Raw genomic sequence first — 23,929 nt, 5'->3', positions numbered from 1 at the left:
TTTACACCATCTTAACCTTTGATTAGTCTTTTTTTAATGAACTAACTACTGAAAGATGATAACATGATGCTTCGTGTGGAATCAAAATATGCAAACTCACTTTAAATTACACACAGCTGTGTTAGCAGAGCAGTCAGAGCTACTAGTTCAGTGCGTTTCATGACTTCTCATTACTTCTTAAAGCCTCTTGAATTTGTACAGTCCTCTGTCTGTTTAGACCAAAGCCACATTGCTACTGCAGTCTACAGGATATGCTCCCATGTTGGTTAGAAACATCCATTAGTGCTCATGAGTCTTCTTCTACAGCTCTGTTGTTCATCATAGGATGTATTTCCACATCCATCACTTCACTTTGTAACTGATGACAGTCTTTCTGTTGTTGTGATGAAGCATGATGAAATGCAGCAAAGCTGATGACCACAGATCACAGGCCAACAACGATGTTAGAAAATCTTAAATCTTAAAAAGAAAGTGAAGGTATTATTTCCTCTTGAGTCTGGTCCATAGTTGCCCTTGTTAGCATGAAGGATTTTAAACGTGTCCTTGGATGTGAATAATGGCAGAAGGATCCTGATGGGTTCTCTACATATGTCACTCTCTATGATCCCTGTTTCATTGTGATTTGCTGCACCATCCAAAGCAGTTCCTTTACGAGGTTAATGGATGGTCGGCACATCTCCCAGCCAGGCACCAGGTAGGGGGCGTGGACATGTGTATTCATTCTGCAAGGGGGGAAAAAAGACAATAAAGTTAAAACCATTTAACAGCTGCTCTGTGCCACTTACAGAGGTGGTGGTTACAATCTAAAGTTAATTACAGTGCCCAGTGATTTGATAACAGTACAATGGGGCTGTGACAGTGCCAGCAAAGCAAATTGTGGTAAGCAATTAAGCAGATGATGAAATCCCATTTGCTTAGATATCTTAGAAAGCTGAGGTAGAGTGACTTCCCTAATGGCTCACTGAGATTAAATGAAAAGCCCAACATGCACAATTCTTGTTCATTGTGAAAATGGTTATTAAGCTAAAATAATTCAATTAAAAATTGTTCAATTAAACACGCTCACCTAGACATTTTGTCACTTGTATTGTTTCCAGCTACTGAAATTTCAAGCCTCTATTGATCTGCTTCTGAACAACAGCTGGAATTACATACAATTATTTTCAACTATTGCATCTTGCTACATCAATATATTTCAAACATAGTGTATTTACAGATGTTTCATTTTGCATTACAAAGGAGATTTGATTTAAAGAGTGCTTTCTTTATTCACACTGGATGAGAGGCAGGCTACACCCTGGACAGATCACCAGTCTATCACAGGGCTGACACACAGAGACAGACAAGCACTCACACTCATATTCACACCAAGGGGAAATTTAGAGTTACCAGTTATTCTAAACCCAACCTGCACGTCTTTTATGAAAGGAAGCTAAAATACTCATAATAACCCACTCAGACACAGGGAGAACATGCAAAGTCTGCACAGAGTCGAACGGGATTTAAACCTGGAACCGTCTTGCTATGAGACAACAGTGCTAACCACTGCACCATAGTGCTGCTCGCCATATGTAAATATAAAGCAAAAAACATGAGCACAAAATGCATTTACTGCAAATAAACAGGCTAATTCCTATTGCATATCATACTTGCATCACTAGAAATAGTAAATTAGAAATCATGACAAGTGAATAATTCGGGACCTTTAAATGTCAGCACTTTCCCACAGGTCACCTCAAGCTTGTTGAGATGTTGTTGCAAATTAGTAAGTGATTTTGACATTTTACTCTCTAAGTGCCACAAGCTTTGAATTGATCTCCACGCAGAAAGAGGCACAGGCACACTCAGCCTGCATATCCAGGTTTTCCTCAGAGCTTTTGTGCTGTGAAAGCCTGTACTTTATGACTTAACCTTTAAAAGAGCCTATTTGCGACTTGGCTACAGGTAAATCCACATTGCCTTAATAACACAAATGTTTTTGCTAGCGTAGCAATTTCTAAAGCTTTCAGTATCTGCTTAAAATTATCCCGACTCAAGTTTTTCGCTGCTGAAGCTGAGATTGCTGTCAGTGTGAAGGAAGCTCTGTAACATAGGGCTCAGAGGAGTATGCCGTGAGCAGAACTTTGATTTAAATGTTATCAAACAGGCTGACAAGTCTTCACTCAACTCTTTATCTACCTCTCAGGTGGATGTGAGTGAAGTGAAGACAGCTGCACAAATTGTCATACCTTAGACAATTTCAACAGGGCACAAAAACAGAAACAACTCACGGCATATGCTCAGGCTGTGCTCCAAACACATTAACGTGAAGTCTGAAGCAAGGAGCAAACACATAAAAGCTGAGGCGTATAAGCCTCGGCACAGGCGGACACATACACAAACCCATCATCCTATTAGACAGTGGAAAAAAGCTGGGATAAATGATGAAATTAGTAGATCATCTGCCCACTTAATTTTTGTCATTACACAGTACATTCAGTAATATAGACATGTTGTGCCCCATTGAGGTTGGTAATGGAGCATGGTGAAAGTTGGTATATGATAAAACTTGGCTTCTTTACTCCTTGGTATAACTACAGAAATAAGATTAGATACAACAATCCACGATTACAGTACATAAACAAAACATGACATGTTGGACAAATTTATATACTTATATATATGTATGTATATATATATATATATATATATATATATATATATATATATATGTATATGACATGTTATGAATAACTCCCCCATTCTAGTTATTACAGTAGTTTTTTCTGGTTCATAAGCTCTTTTTTTCACACCATGCCCCAGTTAATGCTAATCAATTCAGCATGTGGTCAAACACTGTGACAAGAGAATAAGAATAATTTCTAAAGAAATGGTTAAAAAATGGGCTTCACGTACAGTACCTTGCTGAGTGACTGCAGCAGTGCACTGCTTGCAAGATAGTGGGCCAGCTGTGTGGCTCATTACACCTTATTTGATGGTTAATACACCACAATTATATTTATTTATTCACGTTAGTGTATTATTTTGCTTCTTGTTTTTCTGTAGTTTTGTTCCTCTCATAAAATTGTTATTTTAGCACAGACCACAATGTTGCTTTATGGACAAACACATCTGACCCATTGTTTGCAAAAGCCCATTATGATCCTTCAACATGATTTTCTTTAAGTGTTTGGGTAAATGGGAAGTGTTGTAATTCACTCTGCGCCTCACACTTCTTCAGACACTTCCATTGCAAACAGGCATTAGTTGTTTGATGGCTTCAGGCCATATGTTTCAGACTTTTTTTTTTTTTTTTACACCACTTTGCATTAAAGGTCTGGTTGGCTAAGGGTGTTTTTGTTCCCAGACTCTACCAATCCTTAAAACCTCTGCTGCTGCCGTTCAAGACCGACTATTTTCTCTGCAGTGTCATATGTTATCGGGGGCATATGATTTACTCAAAACTAGAAGTGTACAATGGTAGAAAGTGAACTAAAGGTCTTGTCTGCTCATTCTTCACCATTGTTTTCTAGGACAACTGGACAACACTAGTGGCCTTTTACAGCAAGAGTAAAATTAATGTTTCTGAAAGCCCAGTTGTGCTCCTGCACCAGCCTGTGGCAATGCCTGAAAATGCTGCTTCTGCTACTTACATAATATGGAACTACATGTCTGTATCTCTAATAGCAAGACCAAGGTGTCTTCCTTGGTTCTCGGCAGAGTGGGAGTTACAACAAGCTGGCAGTGGCTCAGGGTCAAAATTCTTGTCAAGGGTCTTTCCTTCCCACCAATGCAGGATGGCAGGGTGCTGCAGAAGGGTAGCTGCTAGTTATTAGTGCTCAAGATCTCAGAGAACGTGTTACTGGGCCACAAGGAATCTGCTCCATCTTAGATCAAATCATACAAGGTGGCTGTGGCATATGAGGCAGAGTGGGTTATTCACTAATCATTAAGGTCCTTGTACAAAACACTTAACACCAGATTGGTCCCAAAAGGTCCTTGCATAATATCTCACTTCCATCACTCTGTATATGTTTATATATGTAAATGGGTGAATGTCAGGAAAATTGTAGCAGGGATACACTTGATGACTGGACAGGACAGACTTAATGACAGTTTTTTTTACCCAGCTTGTACAGATTTTATGAGCACACTCCTTACGACTGAGTAAACACTGTACACCGCACTTAACAACTGGAGGTAACAGCAGGAACTTCTGGCAGCACAAGATTCTCCATGGAGATCATGCCAATTCACGCATGTCCTCATGCCAAAACAAACACATATGCCAACCACAAGGCTGCACTTTTCATATGCAGTGCAATTTGCTTTGATGGAGAGGCATGGACAAAATAGACTGTGAGATGATAAAGGATTTATCAGCTCTGTTGTGGTACAGCATGCCAGTCCAATGTTGGATCATTCACTCTCACACCACAGTACAGTCAGTTTCCCTTAATTTCAGTTGTCAAGCACAATTTCAGGTTTTGCTTCTGGCTCTTGAATCTTTACCATTATCTTTTATTTATTAATAGCTTGTCTCCCTTAGGTATTATATAAGTGATGTCATCAGTCTCTCATGTCAGTCACAAATATTAAACATATTTTATAAATTATTTTAGGAATGACTGGCAGCAACTGCATATTAAGAATTAAGTCATCCTGTCTAAATCCTATTCTTAATGGCCAAATCCGTTGTTATGGTGTCCCTGCCTTACCATGTGTTGGATAAAAAGCAGTACACAACCACATTCAAATGTAATATTACATTTCAGAAGAGAGGAAGAACTTGTTTACATCTTAGACAAACACTCACTGTACTTTGTGGCTCTCTTGACACATAAAACATAGAAAAAATATCTCTTGACTCTATATAACTGTATGTGTTTGCACATATGCTACACAAACAAGACTCCAAGTGTATAAAGCTTTCTTTCCCCTGCCTAGCCTTCTAGTTGCTGGGATAAGGAAACATGAGAGGCTGGCAGTGATCCTGGAGGTATCAGCCCAGACAACCCTCCCTCTGATAATCAGAGATGACTTTGCTGATGTAGCCACTACCTTATCACATTATCACAGGGAAAACGGATGACATCCCACCTGGGGCAGGATGTGAATCAAGGTCTGTCCCCTTTCTTTGGAAATATAAAGTTTGCCCTTGGAAGTGCATGATACTGTAAGAATTTAATCTATGGATATAGATCCTCATAACTCTGATACAAAGTTGTGGATTATATTATTGGTGAGAACACCCACTGCACTAACCCAGTACTGACTCTCTCAATAGTACTGCAAACAATAACAAAACTAAATGGATTGTATGTGACCTTAGAGAGGTATATGCATAAACCTTTGGCAGCTAAAGCCACGGAAATGCACAAGTGTTTGCAATAAGAGTGGATCTGAAAACACAGGCACAGCTTTGGATGTGGTGGTGCAGGTGAAGGTTCAGCCATTCTACAGAAAACCTCATCCATTATGGTACAAAAAACAGGACCAAGCACACACAAAAAAGACTCTTCCTGGCAGTTTTTATCTTTTTCTGAAGTGTTTGCTTGCTGGCATTGCTCCTGAATGAGTCTGAAGAAACAAAGGCCCTATATTTGTTCACAGAATTGTAGATACAGTTTATTTATACCAAACCAAAAATCCTGACCAATATAATTAAAAAAATAAGAACAAAGTACCAAAATATACCATGAACCCAATTCAGTGATGCCTGCAATGTCAACATAGAGAACATGTCTCTATATAGAAATCTGTCCTGTGATAAGATTTCAGTGATGTGGGGACATAAAATCTTTGAGAAAGCTGATTTCAATCATTTTGCCCTGCAGGTGGTGTATTGTATGAAAACTAAAAAAGCCCACATTCATGACACATCCACACAACTGAGTCCACACTTATCCTGCATTTAGGTCATCGGATATGTGCCCAAGCAACACTAATAATCAGAAGTGAAAGGCACATAGTCATAACTACGACATGCAATGTAGTCCTTCCAAAGGAGAACTGATGAAGATCTGGTCTTTTCAAGAACACAGGTTACATGTCCAGAGCTGCCACTGCTTCCATCCACCCCCACTAAATGCCTTTGTGTGATTTTAATTAGGATACTAATTAGCAGGAATCAAATGAGATGTAATTATTTTGCTTTCAGTCAGGACAGCTGGAACTAACACAGACATATGTCAGCCACTCTCAAAGGGATCACAAGTTTCTTACTCCACTCAGGGTTCCAATTACCCAGTTCTTTCTCCGCACCCCATCAGTGTGAAGTTGCATGTTCCCTTCTTTTCCTAAAGACCATGAAGCAGACAACAGGGGGTAAGCTGAATGTGTCAATTCTTTGAGATAAGTAAAGTTAACGAGACAACTGAAATACTGCACTGCAACTGTTAACAAGGTCTACGTATGAACACAGATACTCTTTCATGTGTGTATGTTCAGTAAAGTTCTATGTGTTTTATACACTCTGTCAAATGAGATCATGACAAAGAATCAGACCTAGAATCTCTATATGTGATCCAGAGAAAGGATGGCAGTGGAAAGCACCACAAGCAGGGTTCTTTCTGCTTAAAGAAAAACAATTAAACAAGGAAAGTCTTTCTAGGGAGCCGATGCCTGTATAACCTACTCTTGATCTCTACAATACAGATAATTATATTTTCCCCTTAACCTCTTGCTCTCTCCCTGGAACACAAACACATAGCCAATCCTTTGATTAATCAAGACAAAGTGATATTTCTTAGTTTATAAAGTGTAATAATGATTCATTTTATTTCATTAAGTAGTGAAAGGCCATAACAAAACCCATCATGAACAGTCATATCTATAAATATCTGCAGAAGCTGGTTTGAATTTCTGTGGAAGTACAACGAATAGTAATGGAGTTCCTACTTAGCCATTCATTAAAACCTTCTAATATTTTTTTTTGCCGGGCATTTAAAACAACATATTAATGATGCAACGCATGTATCATGGGAAAAATGTAATGATCATATCATTTGATATTTTTTCTATGTTTATTTTGTTAATGTGACTTATGCTGTGGTGTTCCACATTTCTGGAACACCACATCTCATATTCATTTATATAGAAAAAGATATAGCAGACTGCACATTATTATTCTTGTATGTAATGCATCTCAATTTCTAATATGTAGCCAGATTAATATTAGTGCTGAGTGCACTAATATATGGTGAGTGTATCAATATATAAATCTTGACAGAACGTGCAACATTTTGCCTCTAGCTGTACTTTATGACTTAGAAAAAAAAATGCAACTTTGCAATGACAGCATTCAGAAATTTGCAGTAAGGCAGTAAAGGAAAACAGATGGTAAACAAATGGTACAAATAAAATACCATAAATACATGAACATAATATGAATAGACAGATTCTAAACACCAGCCACTAGCAGCTTATCCTTTCACATCTAGTCAGCTCTGTATATAAAAGTGTGACCACTTCAAGTGACCTCATCACATAATTCAAACTGTACAGTAAGAACAACTACAGCACTATACCACCCAGCCATCGCTGTCTTCTAGCAAATACCAGTCTTGAAATGAGTGTACTTCTGTGTAACTCAAATTTCTCTTTATTTTTTATTGCTGCGATAAAAATGTCATTAGGTAGGGCATTATATAAATACAGTAAAGAAATATGTTGAACTGAGCTCAGTACAGTATCCTTCTCTACAACACCACAAAATGTATTTTATAAGAAGCAGGCATATCTAAGTGGGCCAGTGAGAGGAAACTGCTCTAAAAGAAACAATATCATTTAAAGACCACTTTTGTGTGAGATGCAAATCGTGGGCTAAAGGTAGAGCTCGAAGATCTCCCCCGGAGGAAATCTGATCCTCCGTGTCTGGGAGCACACTGAGCACAACTTTGATGCAATGATGAAATGTCTCTGTTTGTGCGCGTATTTACACACATGCATGTTTATCTGAGGGTTATGATTTATGATGATGTTGATTTATGCAGGTGATGGATGACCACGTTAGGATCAGCAGATCTCCCTCCCCACACAGGTCCTTCTCTGTATAAATTATGTGGCGCTCAATAAAATTCTATTTCACATTTCTTGAAAAAACAAACAAACAAACAAACAAATAGAGCGACAGCCTTCACGTCTTACCTCTGTTAAACTGATCTAAGTGATAATCACATATGATTATCACGTATCACACGCACCGGCATGTGTATCACATCATCAAATGAATGATCTTTTTATGAATGAGTGTATTTCATGTCTAGAGGTATCCTTTGATAAACTGTATATTTTTTTCATACCAACATAACAGTTCCTGTGCGTTCCTGCTACTGTGTTGCTAGGCAACGTGTAGCCTAGCTTAACATCAAAGGGCTGACAAGTATGTGACTTTGCCCGGATTATAGGTTTTTCTAAAGTCTTAAAATTGGCTTCATCGCATAAATGTTCTGTGATTATCTGATCTCAGATCATGAGGATGCTTGAAGAATGCCGACTAGTGTCACAGAAAACAGGATTTTAGGAGAATGATTCTGGCTTACTGTAGATATGCATCACCTTTCTCACCTTTCTCACATGCACAGGTTCACCTCACTGCCTCTTTCTCATCACTCACACTTTGTTAGCTCTCTCTCACACACACACACTCTTTCTCTCTCTCTCCTAACTCAAACTTGTGAACTCTGTCTATCGCTTCATTATTAGTGCAGAAAAGGGCATGTTTATCTCACCTTTGCTCTACAGCTGTCCTTCAAAGCTTCAGGAACTGTTGCCAGTAGGTTGCTGGGTTAAGGCCAGTTCCACTTTAATTCTGTTTTATTGTAAAAAAAGAGTTTATGTCATGGGGAAAGCGGCTCAACCTGGCTGATGCAGTATGTGAACATCATTATTCAGTTTGCTGCCACAGTAGTGACAGGCCTGATCACTAACAATGATGACAAAGTGAGGAACTCATTCTTGTGCAAAGCCAACAACCTCTCTTCGATGGCAGACGATCTTTATTCTAAATGCAGTGCACATGTGTGGAAATGAATCAGAAACATGACAATGCAACTTGTGTGACCCACCAGAAACCAAAACTGGCATTAACCTTACCCACCATTTTGAAATATAGTCACATTTTCTCTAAAGTGATCCTAAAGATTCTCTACCCTGGTGCCCTGAACAGCATCCTAACAGGAGTAAGTTCAACTGGTCTGGAAACTGCTTTGCTCAGGGCCGTATTGGGGACAGAGAATGATCTGATCTGCAATCCCCACTCAGAAGGACAAATACACCAGATGGTGCAGAACTAGAGCTGGTTGGATTATGATCCACCATCCCAGCAATGGACAATTTCAACCTCCTTGTTTGCTAGAAATAACATTCCTATACTACCAGACTGTTTTCCCAATTATGTTGTGGTGGCAATGTAATCATTGGGTGGATTATGTTCAGAGGCAATGCCTTTTATTTTTTTATTTATTTATTTATTTAGCTTTGTTTTTTTGGAATGAATGAATAAAGAGCGACATTTATTAACAGCGGCACAGTAGCCAGGAGGTGGTTGGGGCAGATGGCAGGCATACACAACACATAATTGTCAAGCCAGAGACCAGGATTTGCATCCACAGCCCTGTGAGTTTTAAGCAGGAAAAGCCCTTTTGATAAATTCAGACAACTGTCGTGTTTTTAGATAACTGTGACGTATGAAGTCACTGTTAGGTTTTTCTGTATTAAATTAGAACACTAACTTCACCCAACCATAACCAAATAATGGTAAATGTTCATATACAATAGGGTCCAGCAGATCCCCGCAGATCTTTCCTTAGACCAGCAGGATGGACACAGTGTTCCCTGACCTCTGTATATCTCCTGCTCTTGTCTAGCTTATTTCCCTCTATGGCTGTAATTGATGGCATTGCCTTGAACATTTTCATATTTACAGTCAAGCTTGTAAGAGATTTTATTGTACTGTGTAGCTGTGCTGTAGAATTTTGTTTTTTACAACTTTTTATAGATGAAATAAGTGGATTGGAAGGTCTGTATATTCTGTGAATTGTATTTCTAAAATGTCAACAGTTGCAAGATTGAGCAACAATTCATCTAAATCTGCTATTGCCACAGAGCAGCCCTCCCAGACATACTAACAGTAAACAGAAAAACTAGAGAAAAATTGACAACTTTCCATCTTCTGTTTGTTTGTATCATATATTGCCCAGCCTTACTGTGTACTGTGGTACTATACGACTCTGTGTCTGTGTTTCAGTCCAAATCTCTCTCTTCTCCCACGTCTTCAGGGGCCCTGCTGGAAATCGAGCAACACTGGGGCTCTGCTTTGGTCATGTCGGCTCCCTGCAGAGCCTCGCATCTCAGCTCAGGACATTCCCTCAGCTCATCTCTGCAACTAACACTCAGTTCCCACAACTGCGTTTCTATACTTGTTAGACTAAATGTAACTGTATCATCTTTAAGACTCTCAGTGACTTTTATTTGAGAAAAGTTGGCTATATTTGAGAAACAGGTAAAGGGCATCAGTATATTGTGAGGACTCATAGCTGCAAATGTGCCACAAAGCTGAGGTCAGTTTTTCTAATTTTCTATTACTGACTTTTATTTTTACTTAAGAAATGAAATGATCATCTTTAGAGAGGCTGTAATGACTAGCTGTATGACATCACCTAATAATAACTAAGAAAGTCACCCTAAATTTGAGTTCATTTGTATTATTTCTGTGGTCACAGACAGTTTAATTAATCAACACTTTAAAGGAATGAACAAGTCAATAGAATATAATGCTAAACTGTGCAGCAGCTTGTCAGAACAAAATATTCGTAGCCACTGATGAAGTGAGAAAACTAATTATTGGTTGTTGGGTCTTTCCTTCTGATATAGCCCTAGTGAATACAGTATCTTTATGTGAAATCAAAATCTGAACTTGTTGACTAAATAAAATTCAGTCGAGATTAGTTCAGGCCTGTCGTGATGCCATAAAATTCATTTTAATATGATTAAGTATGATAGAATTATGGTAAACACTTTTATTATTCTATTATTTCAACTCGACAGTAATTTGGCCACTGATTGCAGCAGGGTTTTTTGGCATCAATAAGAGAGAAAGATGTAAATTAAAATGAACTCCTTCACATTGTAATGATCATGATGAAAACCTTTTTAGTTGATTCATTGCAGTCTGTTTGGACAGATATTGGTATAATTTAATTTTGTTGGAAGTAAAATAGAGAGCAGTCAACTCAAATTAAGCTTTCAAGTGCTCCATTGTTTATTCATGCTACTGCTGTAGCTTTATGTAGTTTATATACAGTATATGCAGTGTCTTCATTAAGTCCGCTTGACTGCATGAGGAGCTATCGGTGGGGGTAAAATATGGTGCACTGATAGCTTTTTGATGGCAGCGTTACAGCTGACTGTAGGGAATATCAACAACACACAAAATGCTGGTGCTTAAAAGTGTCACTTTTGAAAATAAATGTTGGAAATATAACAGATTTAAAGCTCCTGTCCAGAAGGTGTGCACTCAGTTAATTGTGATTTTGGCCGCTTGTGAACTGCAAACTTAATTTATGTCAAATAATATTATGTTGTGATAAAAATTAATAATAATATTTTATAGTATGTAGCTAGTATATCCCACTGTGTGGTGTATAATTTGGCCAAAAGCAATCAATGACCCCAATCTTTTTAGTCCTTTAGTATGTGTCAGCTTTAAAGATTTGGCAATTTTTGAATTTGTAGCAAAGCTGGGGTTTTCCTAATCACCATTATTGGGTGTCAGCATTTGGCAGCCATCGCAAAAACACTAGATTTATAATACAGCAATGGTATTGGCCCCATGTGGTAGCTATTTAGTAGTCCCACTATAGCCTCATAAAATTACATAACACTTCAAGTAGATAACACAACTCTGGATTGAGGTTATAGTTTAAACAGGTTTAAAAATGAGCTACATAAAAGTGGCTATAATCCATATATTGTTTCAATATATCAAATGACAGTATAAAATAATGGGCTGCTTGTGTGATGACGTTAAAAGAAATGATCACCTACACTGCTCCTTCAGCTTATGGAGCTTTATAGTGAGTTTCAGGTCATTGTTTAGCTGTCTGTTTTGTAACCTTGATAGTTCTCTTTGACTGCTCTCATAGTGGCCTTTGTGGCCACTGCAGGGAATGATTTTTCAATAAAAAACTCTAAAAGACCACTTTGCACTTCCTGCTGAGAAACCATAGAAAGTGAATAATGGACTTGCATTCAGCAGGTGGCCAGCAAAAACAACATCAAATGAATAATGATGTTGCTCTGTATAAATAAGCAACACATTGCTAAGAAATTCACCCTATCACCTTGAAAGGTGTAATGTGTGTTTTGTGTTCATAACATGTTTCCGCTCCATGCATGTGGCCAAAGTTTTACAAGATTAATTTCAGGGAACTAAATAGCTTTTAAGTTTAGGAGTATGATACAACTTAAATAAAAACTGAATTCACAGGGGTTGAAATTGAACCACATCAATGACCCTATCTGTGCTTTGCCAGACACACTCACTGCACATTTGAAACGGATTGAAATCCAGTAGTTTGATGTAGTTTGAGATGCATTGAAGCAGCGCATTAAAAACATTTAAATGCATCCTATGCATACTTGACATGTGACTTCTTCAGATGTAGTTAAACTACATCAGTAGGCTGTCTTTGGTGCCTAGCCTGGTTTGTCCTCTGTGATAACAGTACCTAAAATTACACTAAAGTCTCATTAAAGCAACCAGGAAAAAAACTGCTCAAGCTATCTCAACACATACAGTCATAAAAGGTACATGAAGCTGCTGTAATGCAGATGTGATCGCTGATCAGTTCAACCACTAACCATGAGATCTCTTATCTCCTATCCCAGAATTCTCTTTAAGACCATAAACTGTGATTGTGAGATCCAAATAGTTGAATCCTCCCCAAAGATGTAAAAAATGTCTTCACCATTTTCACAGCAAAGTGGAGCTTCGGCAGCACATTAATAATAATAAAAAAAGCCACGGAGCTTGACGCCTGACTCCTGCCCATCTTCAGCACAGACACACTTTAAAGTAAAATCTCTCTGGCAACCCTGGCACGCACCATTACACGTTTGAAATTGTCTACTGCTCTTCAAACAATAATCCCACTTGGTTTTTAAAAGCTGTATTCCAGGCGATTTATCCACATTTTTTAGCTATGAATAAACGCTCACTGTCCTGTCAATATTTTCCCCTACGGTTTTAAACATGCTACTGTTTGCCCCCTTTGAAAGAAAGTACTTTGTTTACTATGTTTTAAGCAATTTAGACCCATCTTAAAGTGCTATTTAAAAAAAAAACAAATCTACAGAAATTATTTTATGAATAGTAATAAAATTTTCAATATGCTTTTGCTAACAGTACTGAGACTGCTCTGGTCAAGGTTATATGTTTGTGGCTGATGCAGGACTCTATTCAAACCCTGTCCAGGCATAATATTGTGTTTTATTGGTATGTGGGTTGATACACAGCTGTATGTCTGAATAAAGTCTGGTAGCACTGAAAATTAAGAACTAATTTGCTGCAACTGAAAGACCCCAAATCAGAAACAATTAGAATTACACCTGCTGGCTGTAATTGCTCATCTACTCTGGGTTTTCTATCTAATACTGCCAACAAAGAGGCTTAAAAGCTGAGTTGTTTTTGATTTAGAGCTGTTTAATAGTAGGCGACTGAAGTTGTGCAATCGTGCAATATCAAACTGTGATACTTGAACAACAGCGGATCATTCCTTTCATCTAGCAAAGGTCATCCCTGCTTTAATCTTCTCCTCAGACTGGACTACTGCAATGTGATTTATTCCGGTATCAGCAGGCAAATCATTCAAAGACACGGCTGAAACAAAATGCTCCTGTCAGGCTTTTAACATGCTGAAAGAGAAGTAACCATATCACACCACTCCTGGCTGCCCTTCACTGGATACTCATGAGTGTCAGGACTGATTTTAAGATTTTGGCACATGTTCTCAAGGCTTTGAATGGTCAGACTCCTGCTTATGTCTGTGATATGCTGACTCCCTTTGAGCCTGATCGCTGCCTGAGAGCTTCTGGCAGGGTCTTACTAATGATTCTACAATCTCCACCTGTCACTAAAGGTGAAGCGATCTTTGCTGTCTGAGACCTTCAGGTGTAAAACTCCTGGCCTGGTAACCTCACTGTCCTTTTAAGCTTTTCCTTAAATGTACTTTCATCGTCTGGCTGTTTCTTAACTAATGTATTGTTGTAGTTATTTTAATTATCATTATCAATTTGCTTTTGATATTATTTTTATTCGTTGCTTTTACTATAAAGCATTCTGTAACTGTGTTTTGAAGGGTGCTATACAAATAAAAATGATTACTATTAAACTGTTATAATTGCTATTTCTAACTGTTGTTCTTCTTTGGGCATTTGTCTGTAGTTGGCCAACAGGTTCTGGGGCATTACTGCCACCGTTGGCCTCCATTACAGCAACACCCATTGTGTTGCCTTGATCAAATCTGTGATCTGGCCAAGTGAGACTCTTTTATTTGGCTCAGTGAAAATGTCAAATTTATGCCCATTCATATGTGAATCATTATTTGAGATACAGGGAGCAACCTGTATCTGCTCGTCTCATTCATGTAGTCCTTCCACTCTGCATTTGACAACAATTGTGCAGATTATATAAAATCATAGAAAGAGCCGCCCTTGGAGTGAATTGAGCCTCATTCATTTGTATTTTTGGTACTTGATGAAAGAAGGGGAGAGCATTGCTCACATACTTTTCCACCCCCGAATCTAAAATGGCTTTGACCTTTTTGATCAAAAGGCTGCTTGTCAAAAGATTCCTATTGCAGACACAGATCAGGGTCAGACTGAATAAACTGTCTTCCAATGTGATAACATATAATTTTTTATCTCAGTATTGCGAAAATACATGTGTCAGTTTTAATGTTTTGTGAGGAGCAAATGTTCATGAGGCTCATTAATTTCCTGGCTTGGGTAAGAGGGGATAAAACTCACATGACAACAGAAGAAGATGCCTCCAACAGTGGAGTCTTGCTATGGAAATTTAAATGCATCCAAATATAGCAGGCTGAGCATTCTCATTAATCTAACAAAACACAAACATGGCTTTGTCCTTAGGCTAATGGTTTCTAACTTTCTGGCCAAAAGGACAAGTATGTTTAATCAACAGTTTTTTCCCTCCAATTTTGGTTAGCTTAATTCATTAATTTGCTTAATTTTAACGTACCCTGCAATGTTGAACTGGTGCCAGTAACAAATATGTTTTGGTCTCAATGATTATTGGCTTTGTCTCCTTTGTTTCCTTCATGCAGATCCTATTCACATATTTCAAATCAGCTGTGACTTTTCAGACATGATGGGACCTGATCATGAAGAAATGCCAAATAGCTCCAGGAGATAACTTTTTCACTTCCTTATCCATCCCACTAGAGTGGTTGTTGACACTTGCCAGAGGGTGCAAGTAGTGCAATTAGCACTCCTACTGCAACTACTAGTGACAATGTCATACTCAACCTAATATAGCAGGCATGATGTGACATTTAACAGAAGCAGAATACAAATGATATTATAATCCTGAATGCGATACCTTGAACTTTTTCAATCCATTTCAATTCAATTTAAAATATTTGTATAGCAAATCATCTCAAGGCACTTTACACAGATATAGGACAAATCCTCCATGAGCAAGTACTTGGTGACTATGGAGAAGAAAAACTCCCTATAACAGAAGAAACCTTGGGCAGAACCGGGCTCAGTGATAATAATAGCCCAATAATAATAATAAAAATAATATTATTTCTGCATTCAAGTTCCAACACTACATTGTCTTCCTTTCACAGTTGATCCCCAATTCACAACCTCATACTGGCCCTTCAAGGCTCTTCATGTGTGTGCTATTTAAGTGCCGAGCTACTATGTGGTGTTGTGTTGTGTTGTGTTGTGTTAGCACGTCCTGTGCAGAGTAATGGGCAGTAAAATTCATGATGGGTAACTTCTTAAGCGGTTTCTCACATCATTAAATTTTACAAGAACTGATTAAAGGAGAGAGGAAGTACTTTGGTGGAAAAAAGAAAAATATATGTATGAACAAAGAAGTCATGCAAAAAGGCCAACCTGTTTAATGTGTGATATGAACAATTTAACAAACAACTTAATCAAACGGTGAAAAACGGTTGTGTCATTCATCAATAATCAGGCTGGTACTAGTCAGAATAAAGATAAAAAAACATGATCTAGATGATGGTCAGAAATGTATAGGAAACACAACTTTTCTCTGTTTTCCCATCTGTTCCAGTGGCAATAAAGCTGTAATTTTTCAAACTAGCAGGGGTCACACTAAGTAGAAAGGCAACTTCCTCCATGTGTGACTGCTGCCTAATTCCAGCAAACGATTATGCCTATAAGGCACGATTAAAAAATATGTGATCTCCACGAATGTCTCTGCTCCCTTCTGAAAACCACACTTTAATAATTCAAACATTTGCAGAGAAAGAGCCAGTGCGTTGTGAAATTAAAATTAATGTGACACAAGGGGGAAAAAACATATTGCAAATACAGTACTTTTAGAGCAGAAAAAAAGATATGTAAAATATAGACCATGCTGTACAGTACTTGCAATAATATATGATCATATTTGCAACTTATAATGGAGAGCTCCAAATAAAAAAAAAAAAAGTTGCATATTGTGAGACAAACTGGGTGGAGAATGTTCTAAAATTACAAAGGACAGGTTAAATAATGTCACTTGCAAAAAGCCAGAACATTCTTGTTACTTAAAAAGAAAGAGGTGTTAATATTTTTTTACTTGTTTTTTAACCTAATAGACCTTAGATCAAAAAGCACTGAACTGTACCAAACTACAGTACAAACAAAGGGCTTGCACTCTACTTGCACGATCTCTAAAGAATGTTTTGCTTGAAGAATACAACCATTTAACAGATTTGACCTACACATAGTTTCAAGGCTCGTGATGTACACTACTGTATATCTGGCAGGCACAGCTTTATCATAATAAATTCATAGTGAGATCGGTCATGCCAAGGTTCATATGAGGAGCAATAGAAGGAGAGAACTGAAGTGCAAACAGGCTGTGAGAATGTGGATGAAGGCAGAATGAGCCAGCCAGAAGCTCTCTTTGCATACAGGTGATTTCATGCCACTTTTTGCCTGATTTCACATTATCTAACTACCCGGTATAAATAGCACTTGGAATGGCATGGTATCTACTCCTTTCTTCTGTGATTCCAGCTGATTTCCTGCAGCCTTTATTCTTCCCCACACTGTCTAAACTCAGTCGGCCCATAGCAGGCAATAAAACTGCAAATGAGGACTCAAAGCTGCTAGAAGGGAAGGTTTAATAAGACAAATGGGTGGACTGTGGAGTGGAGGCTTATTCCCTGTAGACATACAATGTTACATTAGAGCCTCTACTAACAAATATTCTCAGTATCAATTACTAAGATTTTTATAGATTAATTATTTAGGTCAAAACAGAAATCCCTCAGCATCTACTTGAATGATGGGAAATGGAGTGCAGACATCCTACTGACTTCTGTCCTCTGAACTTTGTTGTAGTGTGAACCGGGTGATGTTTCTCTTTTTCCCTAAAATTCCTCAGCCGCTATTGGACGGATTTCTATTGCATTTGGTGAAAACATTCATTTCCAACTTAGAATGACTCCAACTCCTCTTTTCTGTAGCTCTGCAGACTTAAATGCTGATTGCTAATGTACCAATCAAAAAATCTTCCTTTGGTGGAACTGCTCACAGCTAATTGAAATAACCAACATGTAATGAGGGGTCACATTTGATCAAATCTGTTGCTGCAATTTTTTTTTTTTTTTAATGTTGTTCAACTCAACATCGTTCATCAAAGTTTCAGCACTATACAGCAGATTCCTGCCTTCCTTTCTGTGAGGTTGCCCTATAAAGATGCTGTTTGAGTGTGTGTAGGCAGGTGTGGCAATTATACCACTAGTTACACTTGTACCCATTCAGTATCTGCACATTTTAGCACATGTATGCGTTGGCTTTATAAAGACTGTGGGTTTTCCATCCAAGTGAAGGTGGGTGGGTTGATGCTACTGTTATCTTGGGATGAAGTATACAGTGGCTGCCAAAGCCTGAAGCAAGACGAAGGGGGGGGGGGGGCAGGTAAGAGATTCTAAAATTCAATTTAGGGCAATAGAGGGGGTGGTTCCTTTATATACAGTGCCGCTGAGCTGTTTTCCTCTTTTAGTATAAGAGACGCACACACACACGCGCGCACACACACACGCGCACACACACTTTCAAAAATCCCTCCCTCTCCATGTTTTTGTTGTGATATCCAGTCAAATAGAAGATCCCTATTTGTCTTAGCTGCAGGGCCAAGCAGGCTACAGATGCTGCTAATAATACACCTCCTTGGCTTTGTGTTTAGCATGTATGACTGTATCTCCACATTTGCAATTGCAACGAGCGCCTTGGGGAAAGAACCACGGTTTCAACATTTCAGCACATGCATCATCATCATCATCCGGGACTACTTCTGCAGGGAGGATTTCGTTTGAGGATGACCCAGCAATCGAGGGAAGAGGGCATGAAATTGCCCCTCTGAGATAGTTAAGATGTTGTTGCACTGAATAAGTGAAAATGCTTCTCCCCAAAGGGGTGTTCTGGCATTGTCATCCAAGCAGCTGTTCTCACTGTCCACATTTTTATATGATGAAAAACAAAGATGTTTTTCTGTTTTTTCCCCTTGTTTTTCCAGCTAGAAAAACACTTGAGTCAAGCAGATAAAAGCATATATCTTAGGCTCATTAGCCCCCTGTCACCATTAATAGTGGTTCATTTATTGGCTGACAGGAGCAGCATGATCTTGCTCCCACTCGAGTGGGATTTTAGAAACTGCATTGAACAGTAACAGTTTTTCATTAAACATAAAGACCTCTTAATAATTCAAGCTTTTAAAACTATTTTGCTTGATCACAGGAATGGCGAACTTAATAATTTAGGACCAGAGAGGATTCAACGATGTACACATTAAAAACTGCTCTTTCAGTGCCTGGAAGGGAGAATTTAGGGGGTGGAGGGACAGTAAAAGAGCAAATGACTCAACGGGAATGTGGAGTACGAGATCTACTGTGTATTCATTGAGATCTCTGCCTGTGATGTACGCCTGCTTGCACTTAAGCTCTTAATGGTTCCTTAAAACAAATGACGTAAAGGGGAAAGAGAGCTGAAAATCAAAAATGTTCTTCTAAATGGTTTTTAGAGGAACGCCTGTCAAGTGGAACAAGACTTGAGGGGAAATTAGCCAGGGGACATGCAAAGTTTGCACTGTGGCTGACTGTGTGACATCCTTTGCTCTACAAAGATGACAGAGGGGGAAGGAAGGCACAGTGCCTGGGAGATGCAGGGAGTGCTTGAGGAAACGAGGCAGAGAGAGAACTGGCAAATCTGTTTTTTTCCCTCTCTTAAGAGACAATCATAACCTCAGCTACCCAGCACTGATTTCTTAGACTGTCTTTGTGATTTTTGATGCTGCAAAAGCATTTCCGCCATCCAGTTAGTTATTAAAGTTGTTGTTTCCCCTTGCTTTTAAACAAGTACTTATTTTAACACTAACATCATCATAACACAGATTTATTTTCCCAACAGTGATTTGTAAGGGTCTTAGAAAACACTGACAAGTCACGCGTTTGTGTGTCATCCTGGAAGGCAGATACAAATCATGTATTTTGTAGTTTGTCTTGGAGGACATGTTGCATTTTCTTTATTTATGCCACTCATAAGGGCATTCTGACCTATCTGCAGTAACCACAGTCCACAGAATGTAAACACAACCATTACGAGCCATGTAGATGCCCGGGATGCAGCATCGTTAGTGAATGTCTGCATGCAGGGAAAAAAGTATTAGACAGTGGGTACTGTTAAATTAATGGAACAAATGAATGAAATGACATTCCAGTAACAACAGCAAAACAAGGTACTGATTCTCAGTTATTACAGTCTTGACCAATAAGGTACCAGTCCCAATTTGAGAGTGGTCGTTGGTACCCATCAGAGAATAGCAGGAGGTAAATGTCATCAACTTGACAGGTGGACTTTTTCATGACCCCCAGAATAACACAGGAGAAAACACAATAAATAAAACAGGCAAGAGCTGCCAGAGAAAAAAATGCATTCATTCTGTACTAACAAGCCCAACCTGGGTCAGTCAAGGTTATACTGCATGCTTTATATCACAGTTTAAATGACGTGCGTCTTGTTAATCACAAGCTTGCAAATATTTTTTTCAGTTCTATTCAGTTCAGTAATTTGTGAGTTGCTTTTTTCTGATGTGTGCATTTTATGTAACTTTTGTTTGCGCTTTTAAAGGCTAACTCCTTTTGTAATGTAATGTAGTGTTTTTCAGACCTTCACTTTCACCTCAAAGACTGAAAACTCCTGTAACTGCAAACAGTAAGGCCATATAGGCTTTTTTCTTTAAATACAGAATAAGAGAACATCTATATTACTATTTCTATTTGCTGTTTTGTAAAAGATTCACTCCCCTTACTGGAGCCTAGTCTCATTTTAATGGTGTACAACATATTTTCCTCTGGGGAATCATCCCTTTTATTGTATGTATATATGCTATGATATAATAATAATAATTAAACCTTGTAATCAGAATTTTTTAAGAACGGGACAGAACAAAAAAAAAAAAAACAAAACAAAGCTTTTTAGCTTTCCAACAACACTGATGGATGGTCAATTTCAGTAGCTTCTAGAGTCACCATGGCAACAAAAATTGTGCTTATCACTTTTGAAAGATTTCTATTGTGGTCTGTGTACTTGCAGCAATTTTGCATTCAGCTGTGTTTTCTTACATTGCAGTTGTTTATACGTTATGAAATTGGTGAAAATGTTCAACTGTGTCGAGCCACAGTAAAAAGGTGACATTACTCAACTATAATCATACAATTCAAAAGCGCTATTTTACAGTGACATTTTACTGTCAGCTACACTCTTTGAATAATAATGTCTGAATAATTTTACTATCAGCTTCACAACTCTAAAGCCCGCGGATCCAAACTCTGAGGTGGCCAAAGGCATAAAGAGTGATCTAAAGTGCTTAAATGTTGAGGTGCTAGATTCTGTCGACTCCATTCTCTGCAGTAGCTGTATGTCATTTACTGTACACTGCACAACTTTAGTGCTACCTGCTAGGCGATCAGATTGTTTATGGAGAAATCTGTGGGAGCCTCACTATCCAATTCCATTGTAACTCTTGGTGCCACAATTTCGAACAGATTCTCAACTCCAGAACAAGTGGTAGAAACCCACACACTGTTCATCACTTGTGCTCACTTTATTAAAAAAAGTTTTTCTCATACCTTCATCAGGAAATAATGTTTCATTTCATAAGGCTTTGTAATAATCTAAATTGCAACTACAACTGTGGCACAATTTGAAAATTCTCTTTAAAATCACAATTATAACATTAAAATGAATGATACTGGAATTTAGTCCTGTGGATTTTTATTAGCTAATTCTTTTAGTATTGGATTTGCCAGAGCTGATTGGCTTTGCAGTCATTTTGGGACCAGCTCATACTTTCTGTAGAGAAGTGTTGTTGTAGCTGTCAAAATGAATATTAATTAATAACTCCAACTCAAGATCGAATCACTCTCCCACCATAGGTGCAGCCATCTTCAACCTAAGCAGAAGTCAGCCAGAGTAGATGATAAAACCTGCCTGGGTTTGCATAGCCTTTTAAGTTTCCAACCCAAAAACCTTTAAAAACCTAAAATCAAACCAGCCATGAGCTACTCAAAACTGCTTTCCTGCTGAGCTCTGAGCCCATTCTGCAGAGACTGGACAATACCTCACCAAATCCTAGCCACAGCAGAGCAAAAGTGTTGTCTTGGCTTTTGTTCTACCACATTGCCATCCACAGGGACTACCGTTGCTGCACAGAGCTGTAATGAAAGACACAGGCCGCTGTGCCGGCCAGCAAGATGGCACTTACATCAGACTAAACCAGACTGACACCAGCTTCTCAATTATTAAACGCTTGCAATAAGCAAGTGTTTACAACACGCCCACACAAACTACTATAGACACCTGTCAGTGATGCTGAAAAGGACAGTGTCTTTTAGATGATGGGATTTTGGATTACATTTATGACAAAAGAGAGGGAGAAAGAAAGAGCAAGAGAGAGACAATAGACTGACACTGATTGCTACACAAATATTTGCATTTGTTATGAGAAAATCAAAACACTGCTTTTGTTTAGTAGGAAACTGCAGCCAAGCCGTGCATTGGTGCCAGATGTATGACTAATATAGGACTCTACACACCACTGCCTTTTCTGAGTCTGTTTTAGGCCCTAAAATAAATCATGTCATAGTGTGAATTTGTTTCTGACATATTATAATATATTTAGCATAGTGCATGGTAGCATCTTCAAATTGGCTATACTTTACAAACAGGTTTGGAATATATCTCATTTATTTATTGTTCTTTAAAAAGGCATCAAACACCTCCTTTTCTTTAACCCATTTCTGGATGCTCTAAACTACTTTGGGATGTAAATAATCACAATATCAATTTGCTATTTGATGTGGTAACCAGGTTACCAACCTCTGCCAAACCCACATACCACACAACTTTAGGTGCTTGTTCATGCACACAGTACAAGTTTATTCTGAGAAAAATGTCCAGCTGCAGTCCTATAGCTCAGAACTGGACAGATGTTGCTCAACATGCCCAAAAACCCAGTTAAGTGTCCACAGGTAAGCAAACATATCGCTCTTTAAAAAATATGTGTTTAAAAGATTTTGGATGACAGTGGCGTTCTGTGGGATATGCTAGTTCATACTCTGCTTTATCTTTTAGTACATAATTGAGTTTTCCTCAACAAAACTGAAAAAAAAAAAAATCACAATTTCTTTGCTTTGCTATGGAGACTCAATTGAAGTACAACGCAATTGAAGTGTGGTGAGTGGAATTGCTGAATTTCTGAGAGGTGCCATAACTTTCTGCATGAATAGCACCCTAGCTTATTGGTTTTTCCTTTAACCATACACTGGACTGTAGCTTTGGAGAGCTACTTCACTGAAAGAATACACCTAGAAGACAGTCTTAGTCACTGATTGCTTGATTAGCTGCTACCTTACTGCATCATATGCATACAGATTGCAAGCACAAATTGCAGTTTCATGTATGGAAATCTGTCAGTGAGGCAAAATAAACACCTCTTGAGTTGTGCATTGTCAAACCTCCGAAATCATCTTGGTCTCACAGGTCTGTTTTCTACAATTGCCTTTTAGAACTTCTTTACCCGCGTAATCATATAGCACAATCACAAACAATTCCACTATAGTTCCAAAGTGCAGGGTTTATCATGTAAATAAACTAGCTCTCTTCTCTCTCGCTCTCAGGTTTTCCTTCTGATCTGAAAAAAGATATACTAAACAAATTGCCATAGGAGCTTAAAAATTATTTCACACTTAGAATTTTTACACTTAATGTTGTAATGCTGAAGGATCCCAGTATGGAAAGGAAAAACCATAATGAGGTCCACAGATCCCAGGAATATCAGAGCTCTCAGAGTGCAGTGCTAGGAACAGTTAAGATACTGCAAAGAACCCTCAAACTCCCAGGCCTCTGGTAGAGGACCCGAGATTGAGGAAGACACACACACACACCACCCTTGGGGGTGAGAAGGTAAATTTATATATATATATATATATGTGTGTGTGTGTGTGTCTATAAATATATTGGCATTAACAGTTTATAGTCAGTAGAGGACAAATCATAGTCTGAGGTGATGTTTATATCCTTCTGTCTCATATTTTAATGGCTTTTTTAGTTTAGTACTTTTCACATCTGGTTTAATTAACCTTTTGTGTATAAATGAGAGGGACTCAAGTAGAACGGTGAG

At 38.3% G+C, this 23,929-nt stretch overlaps 1 protein-coding gene across 1 annotated transcript in view; it reads right to left on the bottom strand.

Annotated features, from left to right (window-relative positions):
* Window positions 1-656: 656 nt before the first annotated feature.
* lrrtm4l1 (leucine rich repeat transmembrane neuronal 4 like 1) overlaps window positions 657-23,929 on the bottom strand; it is a 113,090-nt gene continuing 89,817 nt past the window's right edge. The window contains exon 4 of the mRNA XM_026297780.1: window positions 657-722. Coding sequence (XP_026153565.1) covers window positions 657-722 — 66 coding nt within the window. The remainder of the gene's footprint in view (window positions 723-23,929) is intronic.

Source organism: Mastacembelus armatus, chromosome 12, assembly GCF_900324485.2.
Source record: "Mastacembelus armatus chromosome 12, fMasArm1.2, whole genome shotgun sequence".
NCBI lineage: Eukaryota > Metazoa > Chordata > Actinopteri > Synbranchiformes > Mastacembelidae > Mastacembelus > Mastacembelus armatus.
This window is presented reverse-complemented; position numbering and strand designations above follow the sequence as displayed.